General features: G+C 47.7%; 1 protein-coding gene across 1 annotated transcript; it reads left to right on the top strand.

Annotated features, from left to right (window-relative positions):
* The first annotated feature begins 1108 nt into the window (after positions 1 to 1108).
* Positions 1109 to 10406, top strand: C1H1orf115 (chromosome 1 C1orf115 homolog). Its single transcript, XM_025361562.1, has 2 exons — positions 1109 to 1974; positions 7863 to 10406. The coding sequence occupies exons 1-2, from the start codon at positions 1666 to 1668 to the stop codon at positions 7980 to 7982; spliced, it is 429 nt and encodes a 142-aa protein (XP_025217347.1). The 5' UTR covers positions 1109 to 1665; the 3' UTR covers positions 7983 to 10406.
* Positions 10407 to 10716: the final 310 nt, after the last annotated feature.

Here is a 10716-nt window from a genome sequence, read left to right as displayed (position 1 = left end):
TGATTCTCCTCCTCAGCCTTCTGAGTAGTTGAGACTACAGGCACATGCCACCATGCCTGGCTAATTTTTGTATTTTTAGTAGAGACAGGGTTTCACTATGTTAGCTAGGTTGGTCTCGAGCTCCTGACCTCGGGTGATCCACCCGCCTTGGTCTCCCAAAGTGCTGGGATTACAAGTGTGAGCCACCACACCCAGCCACACATTTTTACTTTTTTAGAAATGTGGTAATGCTCAGAACTCCTAGCCTCAAGGGATCCTCCCACCACAGCCTCTGGAGTTGCTGGGATTACAGGTGAAAGTCACCATGCTGGCTCACATTGTAAGTTGGAATCACAAAACTAATTTCTTTTGCATCCTAGTGAACTAAATTGTCATAAACATTGTATGTGCTTATACCAACATATCCACATTATTCTTAAATTTAATCACAAACTTTAATGTTACAACATTAGCACAACTAACAATCTATGTTATTTTATACTTAAGTATTTTTTTGAGATGGTATCTCACTCTGTTAACCCTCTTTGGAGCGCAGTGGCACAATCATAGTTCACTGCAACCTCCACTTTCCAGGATCAAGTGATCCTCCTACCTCACTGGGACTACAGGTAAGTTTTTGTATTTGTTTTTCTATTTATAGAGACCAGGTCTCCCTGTGTTGCCCAGGCTAGTCTCAAACTCCCAAGCTCAAGTGATCCTCCTGAATAGCTGGGATCACAGGTGTGCGCCACCACTCCTGGCTAATTTTTTGTATGTCTTTTGTTTGTTTGTTTTTGTTTTTTTGTTTTTTTGTGGAGACGAAGGTCTCACTATGTTGCCCAGGCTGTTCCCGAACTCCCGGGCTGAAGCTATCCCCCTGGCCTCTCAAAGTGCAGGGATTACAGGCGTGAGCCCCTGCTTCCAGCCCTTAATTCTACATTAGCCAGAATTCAAAGGCATTTACCCACTTAAGAAAATAGGGCACTCTCAGCTTGTTGAGATTCACAGTACACTGAGAATGCTTATCTCACAGAGAGATATTCCTGAAAAATCATGATTTTAATGACTGCGCCATATGCTGGCATGTCTGCACCAGAATTTCCTTTGCCTCTCCCTGTTGGTTTGCTCCACTTTTTCACTGAGTCAGACCGTTGAACACCGTGGACATACTGTCTTGCGTTTCCGAATATTTCCTAGAAGGATACGGACGTTTCCTGACTCACAATAAAGATTTTCTGATCGTCTTTCCAAAACCTTGCCACCAGTTTGCACTCCCACGAATCCTGTTACCGTGACTATCTCGCCATACCCTCCCTAGCACTTAGCGTGATCTCTAGTATCATTTACCATCGTTGCTAATTTGAACATGGGCAGATGGAGTCCTATCATTTGCGGTCATTAATTTCGCAGCAAGTGCAGTTGAAGGTGTTTTGCATGTTCATTGTGCAGTGCACGCTGTAGTCTGCACCCTTTGGCCGGCAGGTGGGATGCAGGGCGGGGCTGGTGGAGCGCACCCGCCGCCTGGCAGGCCAATTCGGAGCGGAGTCGCCGCCATCCCGGGCCCCACGGCCAGGGGGCGCTGCGGCCCCCAATCCCCCGCCCCGTCCGGGCTGGGGCGGAGGAGCGGGCGGGGAGCAAAGGTTGGTGTCTCTGCGCTCGGACCTTCGCCAGAGGGGCCGCGGCATCATGACGGTGGGAGCTAGGCTCCGAAGCAAGGCGGAGAGCAGCCTCCTGCGCCGCGGGCCCCGAGGGCGAGGGAGGACCGAGGGGGACGAGGAGGCGGCCGCCATCCTGGAGCACCTGGAGTACGCCGACGAGGCGGAGGCGGCGGCCGAGAGCGGGGCGATCGCGGCGGTCGAGCGGGGCCCCGGGGCCCGGGGCGCGCGGAGGGTGCACTTCGCACACCTGCCTGAGCGCTACGAGCCCCTGGAGGAGCCGGCGCCGAGCGAGCAGCCCAAGAAGCGGTACCGGCGGAAGCTGAAGAAGTACGGCAAGGTAGGGGCCCTGCGCCGCCACTGCCCGGAGGGCGCGGGTGTGGTGCCCCGCGGGGGAGCGGGAGCCGGGTCCTCACCGTCGATTCACCCAGTTTCTCCGGGCTACACCTTCGACCCCCTCCGCCCCACTCCCATTCCCTTTCGGGAGGCTAGCCGCGAGTTGCGAGTCGTGATAGAAACTTAAATCGGAGGTAGGGCTGGGTGGTCCCCTCTGTGCCTGCTATTGCGCTCCTGGCTGCTTAAGAACATTTCTCAAGGGGCTCCTACCAAGGTGGTTCTTATGTAAGATCAGGAATCAGTGTCCCTGATTACAGATGGGAATACTGAAGCGTGAGCGCGGCAGGTGACTTGGAGAAGGTTGGCCCAGGTGGAAAGAAAGAAATTGCAACCCAGTGTATGTGTTTTCCAGTAACATCCTCTCCAGGATATCCCATTAGTTGAGAAATGTTTGGGTTATTCTCCCAAATATTCCCAAGGTTATTTCCAGGGCCTGAGAGTGCAACAAATACATAAATAGGCGCTTGTTGAATTTGTTTTTCTCGTCTAGCCAACCATCAGTGTACTCTGGGGCCTTCAAAACATTCTGCCATTTGTCTCGGGGAAATGGGGTTAGGAAGGATGAATGTGGGAGAAAATGACAGTTTCCTTCTCAGAAATCAAAGCCCAGATGCAGTTCCTAGGTGTCTCTGCCTGGAAGCACTCGAAGCTGCTGCCGGAAGCTCTCCTGGCCTGGACAAGGCCACCCAGAATAAAGTCACAGAAGTTACTGTGTCCTGGCCAAAGGCCATGGGCCTCATCTGATTTATTGTCCAGTTATCTGTGTCACCCAGTGCCCTCTTGTACCTGAAACCATTCAGTCTCCATGCCTGGGAGCTTAGGTTTATCATCCTCTTTAAAGGTATGTCAGCAGCTTCTGGAGCAGAACACAGGCAGGGGTAAAACTATAAAGTTGGGTCTTTCTGGCTTAGAGCCCTGCTAGGACGAATCATCTGTGCTTTGGGTCCCAGTTGAGCACAAAGAAGCCATCACGTCCCTCTCCACTGGTGAACTGATACTGCAGAAACCCCAGCTCAAGGACTAGGACTTGAAGATATTTTGGGGGCACTCATTATGCATCAGGCATTGTGCTGAGCAGTAGGGATGCGAAAATGAATACAGGGCAGCCCTGCCCTAGAGAAGGGCACAGCCTCCCAGGAAGACACTGACATAGCTGGGCACCACCGCTGGGGGCTTCAGGGCACAGAGCTCAGGCAGTTCGCTCCTCAGCTGTGAGCTTGTAAAGGCAGGGAAGTTTTCAAATCGTGGTGACATGAAAACTGGGCACAGAAGGATGAGTTAAGATTTCACCAGATAACAGTGAAGTGGTATGAAGTAGGTACACTTTATCCCCACTAGAACGGCTACTCCAAAAAATGTCCAGACAAACCAAATAACAAATGTTGGTGAGAATGTAGAGAAATCGGTACCATTGTACATTGCTGGTGGGAATGTAAAATCGGACAGCCGCTATGGAAAACAATTTGGGAGTTCCTTAAAAAGTTCAGTGTAGACTTATTCTGTGATCTAGCAGTTCCACTCTTAGGGATGTAACCAAAATAATTGAAAACAGGTACTCAAATCAGTGTTTATGTACACATTTTAATAGAAGCATTATTTACAATAGTTGAAAGGTAGAAACAACCCAAATGTCCCTAAATGGATGCATGCATAAACAAGGGTGTTATATACATACAATGGAATACTATTCAGCCATAAAAGGAAGGAAATGTAGTAATCCATGCTACAACATGATGAACCTCTAAAAATATTATGCGAAGTGAAGTAAGCAAGACCCACAAGATCACGGATAGTGCATATGATTCCATTTGTATGGAGTGCCCAGGATAGGTCAACACATGGAGATGGAACACAGATTGGTGGTTGCCAGGGACTGGGGGAAAGAGGAATGGAGCACATCTGCTTAATGGAGTATGTGTTTTTTCCTGAGGATGATGAAAATGTTTGGAACTAGATAGAAGTGGTGGTTGCACAACATTGTAAATGTACTAAATGCCACTGGGCTGTACGCACTTTAAAATGGTGAATTTGATGTTATGCGAATTTGCCTTAACTAAAACAAATGAAAAAACCAAGATTTCAGTGGCTAGAGAAGTGGTGTCATCTGAGGTAGAGGGGCCATCACAAGCCCAGCTGTGGGCATGAAAGCTCTAGAGTGTTGCACGCTAGTTCAGTGGAGCCAGGAGGCCAGGTGAGAGGACATCGTCAGGTTAGGGTTGGATCTCTCCTTTCTGCCCTTCAAAAGAGTAACTTCAGCTTCTACTTTCTTGGAGCCAACTGAGAGGGTCACCAGGCTCAAACATGGAGAAATAAAGCAGGCAACCCCTCTTTGTTCCCCTAGACCCCTGCTCCCCTCTGAGAGAGTAGTTGGGTAGAAAGCTCTACTCAGATCAAAGAATTCCAAATGCACACTCAAATGACCCTGAAATAGTGGTTGAGAGATATTTTATGTTTCTTTGCATTTCATTTCTCAAATCTGTGTTTTTGACAATGTTCCATTTAATGAACTATTCTAGTAGATTTCTTTTTCCTAAATTACAAAGACAAAGTGACAAGCAGCTTTTAAAGTGTAACCGGCTGAGCAAAATGGATGTACAAATACCAAAAATGTCATGTTTAATGTAGGCAATTGTGGTTCTGATCTTGTTTATAATGGGTCACTCTTGATTGTTAAGCTTGTTCCCAGAAAATATGTTTTTCTTTTGTTATTTCAAACATGTAAGTAGAATTCCCCCAATGATTCTTACCACACATTTAGAGAAGTGTATCTCTTAGCAACATCACATACCCACACATGCACATGCCCCAACCCAGTGTCTCTTTGACACATCAACAGAGTAATGTCCAGGAAAGCAGTGTCTGGAGAAGACACAGACATTACTTGGTTCTCATAAAGCTCCTCATTTAGCGGGAGAGGTACCGAAGGAAACACCCAGCCTCTTCCTACATGCTCAGGATACAGTAATGAGCACAACAGAGTCCCTGCCCTCCTTCTGTTACTGTGAGGGACCCTGTAATGTAAACTATTGAAAGCTTGGCCAGGCGTGGTGGCTGCTGCCTATAATCCCAGCACTTGGGGAGGCCGAGGCAGGTGGATCACCTGAGGTCAGGAGTTGGAAACCAGACTATCATGGTGAAACCCCGTCTCTACTAAAAATACAAAACATTAGCCGGGTGCGGTGGTGCATGCCTCTAATCCCAGCTACTTGGGAAGCTGCAGCAGGAGAATCGCTTGAACCCAGGAGGCAGAGGTTGCAGTGAGTTGAGATTGCGCCATTGCATTGCAGCCTGGACAACAAGAGTAAAATTCGGTCTCAAAAAAAAAAAAAAAAAAAAAAAAAAAAAAGCTCAAGTAAACCAGAAGTCATAGGAAATTATAGTCTGAACAAACTTTCCCAAACAGACAACAAAAATCTTTGGTTTATGTATTACCACCACAAACCTAAATTGCTATGTAATAAAAAGAAGCAGATGTTATTTAGCAGTAATAATAGCTGACATTGGGGAGCACTTACATGGCCTGCAGTTTGTGCCGGGCCCTGTTCTCAGTGCTTTCCTTGCGTGATCTGATTTACTCCTCTTAACAACCCGATGAGGTAGTTACTAAATATTCCCATTGTATAGGTGAGGAAACTGAGGCCATGGGAAATTAAGTAAGTGATAGAGTTGGAATTCAAGCCCAGGCCATGAGTAGTTAACTAGAAGCTTACATATTGCCTTTATTTAAAAAGGGAAATAGAGTATGGGGGTTAAGGTCATAGGCCCTGAAGTGAGATTTCTTTGGGATTGAACTTCAGCTCTGCCTCTAGCCAGATATATAAATGTGGACAGATGTAATCTCTCTGTGCTTTGAATGATTGACGTCTGATAGACAAAGGCCACCAGGGACATACCAGTAGCCAATCCATGTTAAGTTTATGTACTTAGGGCTACAAGGGAGAGTGCATGCCAGAGGAATTGTGGGGTCTTCAAAAAGTGGAGATCTCAAGTAATGAATTGAATGTTTGAGTCTGAACTGAAGGGTTCTTTAAATCTAGGAGATACTTGTAGTCATTAGAAATGGATGAGACCATCTAAGGAGAGATTGTAGGGAAAGAGAGAGAGGAGAGACCCAGGACTGAGTACTGAAGAACACCAACATTTTAAAGTCCATTAGAAGGGATAATTTAGCAAAGAAAGCTGAGGAGGAGCTCCCAATTTAGATAGAGGAGAACTAAGAATATGGAGTCAAAGAGGCCAGATGATTATTTCATAAAGTACATCAAAAGCTGCTGAGAGGTCAGGAAGACAGAAAAGTGTCCACTGGGTCAGGCAGCATGGGGGTTGTAGATGGCCATGACCAGACAGTCCCTGCATGGGTTGGGGTAGGAGTCAGAGGGAATAAAAAGTACAGACATGGAGGCAGTATATGTGGTTGGCTCTTTTGGCTGGCTTGGCGTGATGGAGGGCAGAGACTGGGGCAGGAATATGGAGTCAAGGTGATACCCGAGCATGTGTGTAAGCTAATGGGATCCAATGGAGAGGAAGCGAATGATGGAGCTGGAGAAGGGAAAGCCAAGATCAAGGTGAGAGAAGGCACCAACAGCAAGTATCAAGGGAATGGCCTGGGGGAAGAAGACCACTTTCTCCACTGTAACACAGGCAACGTGGGAGAAGCCAGGAGCAGACACAGGCAGGGCTATAGAGAGTGGTGGAAGGTGAGCACGTTCCCTGATGATGTCTGGGTTTGGTTTTGTTTTTCTGTGAAAGATGAAGTGGGATCATCTCATGAAGATATGGAGACTTGGGTGTGTTCGTGTGTGTTGCAAGTGGGGAGGCTTAAGAAGGGAAAAGTATGAGGCAGTACCCGGGGGAGAGAGAAATTCATCCTACTGGACAGATACGGAGGTTTTTCAGGTGGTGTTGGAAGTCAAGGTGAGATTTGTGATTGTGATCAGGAATTTTAAGTTAAACCAGTCTGAGTGGTTATGGTAATATGGAAAAGTCAAAGGACTGAGAGACAAGTATGTGGCCTAAGGCACAGGTTGTCTGCATGGACATTGATGTCACCAAGAGTGTGACAGAAGTTGAGGTAGGGAGGGGAAGACTGTGGGCAGCCATGCAATAAATGGTGGTGGTGGTGTTGATTTTTCTGTTGCAATCCCATTTGAGCCCTTTAGATGTCCCCTGTCTAGCACCTGACATTCTCTGAATGTCCCCTATCCAGCCTTATAGAAAAGGAATAGGAGGAGTGGTTACCAAGAAAGCATCGCCCAAGCCTGACCGTCAAGGAGCTTATAATGGTATTGGAAATGCTGGACTTATATGGATATAGCAATTAGAAAATGGCAGAAGACTACAAAGGGACAGATGTGTGGGTCAGACAGAAACATGCCATTGAGGTAGAGGGAGGAGAAGATGGGCTTTCAGATAAGGTGAAGGAAAGAAAATTTAACCCAGCCTTCTGACGGCCCAGTAATTTTTAGCTGGAACAGAGAAAAGGAATGATCTTTGGTTTAAACAAACAAAACAAAACTGCTTAATTTTAGAATTAGCAGCCTTACTGCTGTTTCCAAGAAGGTCTTTGAATTATCTGGAAATAAGCTGTGCTTGAAAGCATGTTCCAAGGGGATGATGTCTACTGTGAGCCCCCACATATTCTTAGGCTGGGGGTGGGCACCTTCCACCAGAGATGTAGGAATGTGGTAACTTGCTGATTTGTCACAGGAGAATCAGGAAAAATGATCTTTATGTATGTTACCGTGACTCATTTTTTTTTTTTTCATGAAAGATGGCAGAATTAAAAATTGCCTACCCTAATCCTTTGCTTTTCTCTTTTATTCCTAAAACTAGAATGTCGGGAAGGTCATCATCAAAGGATGCCGCTACGTGGTCATCGGCCTGCAAGGCTTCGCTGCAGCCTACTCCGCCCCGTTTGCGGTAGCCACCAGCGTGGTATCCTTTGTGCGCTAATGGGAGCTGCTGCGGCAGGTGCCACCAGAGTGAATGGGAGCCCCTGCTGTGGGAACTTTGTGAATCCTGGAGCATCTCAGACTTGAACATACAGCATACTTGGAAGAGAACACATGCCTTTCTTTGTTGAATCACATTAGTATGATGAATGAGTCATCCCTGCCCATCTGCTGAGCTTCTCACATCTCTCGGTCACACGTGGATCCAATGGTCAATCCTGCAGCGAATTCGTCCGAGGTTAGGTTTGGGAGTGGAGCTAGTGTGCTAAAGCCAGAGCCTTCACGTGAAGGTGGCAGGCACTGGGGCGGAAGCCGACACGCAACAGATCCAAGCAGTGTGGGTGTGCAGCAGAACAGTGATCTTGAGGGGAGGAAGAGGATGTTACTGGAGTCAGATGATTTGCTGTATTCTCCTGAAAGGTCGTAGGCTGACAGGCGCTCACATTCCTTAGCTGCCCTCAGAACTGAGGCAGCTAAGGAGCTGTTTATTCCTCAAGTCGTGCTCCCCAATCTCCTTCCTCTACCACTCTGTCACCAGTTTAATTACAGGCTTGAGAAGAAGGAAGAAAGAAAAGATCTCTTGATGCTTTGAAAACTGTGTTGGCAGTGTGGCATGACTGTTTAAAGTAGATAAAAGCTTGTCATTTTACCCCATCCCTGCATGACTGTGAAGCTGGTGAAGAAGGAGGAAAAAGGGCAAGATTGGACGCAGGCTGGGTGGCTGGGACAGGTTGGCCGAGGGACCACTCTGGAGGGCTCTTGTGCCTGGCATTGCCCACTTCAGCCCAGCCACATGTTTGCGGCGACCAGAGTCCCTGCAAAGGTGTGGCTGGCTGTGGTCAGGACCTACTAGCACCATCAACGCACTCTCGCCATTGGCTCAGCTCCTCTCCGCCAGTCCAACTAAGAGTGCTTTGTCCTGGGTGGGACATAGGGGCTGAGAGAGATGGGGGGAGACATAACACCCAGGAATGAAAATACAGATTTAGAGAAGAAACCAGTAAGTAGGAGACAGATGTGAAGGAAATGGAAACGAGGCAAGAGGATGTTGTAAGAGAGAAGTTGGCCATCCAGGAACCAGTTCTGGAGCATCAGTGTCAGGGAGTTCAGATAGGCTGGGCCTGTGCCTCAAGGTAGGGACAAGGGAGGCTGGGTGGCCAGGGCTGGTGCTTAAAACCCCTGAGGCCATGAACTCATTGGCTGCCTTTGTAGCATCTTTTCTTCTTCTGTGCTGCCCAGTTTGACTTCATCTCACCTGGATTCAAAGGGTAGGGTGGGCATGGGTCTTGGGCCTGACACCCACCAAGGATGACCTGTGGACTGCCATGGGACGCTGAACAGGGAGATGAAAGAAAGGAGGTCCTCTTACCATACCCCTCTGCCAACCCCCCATAGGCCACTGTTCTGACTTTGTTTCCAGAATATCCAGAAATCCAAAGGGGCTGTTGCTGAACAGTCTGCAGGATCAGTGACAGCACCTACGTGTTGTCCCAAGGCATAAAAGGGAGGCCTCGACACTGATGCTTCTCTGATCAAGCCCGGCCAAGCCCAGACAGAAAGACAGAGAGAAAAAAGGAAGGGGTAGAGGAGAAGGTTGAAGCTGTGAAGCTAGACTGCACTTCACTTCCTGAAGCTTCAACTTCATGTTGAAGATTCACTGGGAGCCAATTCCTGCCTTGTTAATATTTGTGAGGAAAAGCGAAAAAAGTGATCTGGTTTTAGCCCAGATGATGAAAGTGGATACGGCACATTTTCACACACGTGAGATCATTATAGCTTGCCCCACAACACTGGGTGTCGGAGAAAGGGAGAGAGAGACGTAAGTGGAAGAAAAAGCCAAGCATAGTGAGTGGGAAAAAGAGTGAGAGCCTGTGAGGGCTGCTGACGAGCCCCAGGCAGCCCACAAGTTCCTCGTGGGGAGATAGAGGCAGAGCCCAGGGCAGGGGTCAGCTGCTGGGGCCTTTCCTTGCCTGGGAGTCTGTCCCAGGAAGAGCTTCCCCACTCCCATCCCCCAAATTGGAAAAACTGTATAGTCAAGCCTGTTTGGCCCTGAAATTCTTAAGAATCTGGTTAAGAATTAACTCAGTAATGTCAAAAGTCAGAACCTCCTAGGAGTTGTCCTGGGAGTCAGGTTCATGGGTACAGAAGATGAATCTCAGACATCGCTCAGCCTGAGCTGTCATTCTCTGTGACAGCACTGCCCTGGGTTTCTCTTACTCAGTTCCTGGAGTGTAAGCATTTGGATCATGTCACAGATTACCTTTTTACCTTTTCTGTCTCTTTTTTTTTTTTTTTTTTAAGTATCAGTGCCCACACCTTACTGAGTATTGAGTTTTAGAGCTTTTGCTTGATGTGCTTGACCAAGAGACTTCTTTTGTATCCTTTTCTTGTCCTATGATGTAAATAAAAGCCTCAATTTATGTAATGTTTCTGGCATGAAGGGTTCCCAGCTCCTCACTTTCTAGCCTTGCCTGAGGGAGATTCCTGGAGTCCAGTCACACTGAGAGTTTGGCACAGCAGGTGATGACCTGTCGGGAGAGACCTCCCTGGGAACCAGTAGGAGCCCACAGGTGCTCCCCAAGGACCCAGTGGAGAGAGAGACCCCCGTTCACCTGGGAACTCTGCATATGTGTTAAAGGGGACAGTTCTCTCTAAGCCAGCAGAACAGGCTTTGACTTATAGGAGCCTCACTCAGCTCATGAGTTTGTTAAAAAATGGACTGGGCACAGTGGCTC

This window comes from Theropithecus gelada, chromosome 1, assembly GCF_003255815.1.
Source record: "Theropithecus gelada isolate Dixy chromosome 1, Tgel_1.0, whole genome shotgun sequence".
Lineage (NCBI taxonomy): Eukaryota > Metazoa > Chordata > Mammalia > Primates > Cercopithecidae > Theropithecus > Theropithecus gelada.
Note: the sequence above shows the minus strand (reverse complement) of the source record. Positions and strands in the feature narration are given on the sequence as shown.

Bases quoted from the DNA above. Each gene is read 5' to 3' on its own strand.
- C1H1orf115 (XM_025361562.1), top strand. From the start codon at position 1,666: ATGACGGTGGGAGCTAGGCTCCGAAGCAAGGCGGAGAGCAGCCTCCTG. The intron at 1,975-7,862 runs GTAGGGGCCCTG...TCCTAAAACTAG, and splicing joins AGCTGAAGAAGTACGGCAAG to AATGTCGGGAAGGTCATCAT.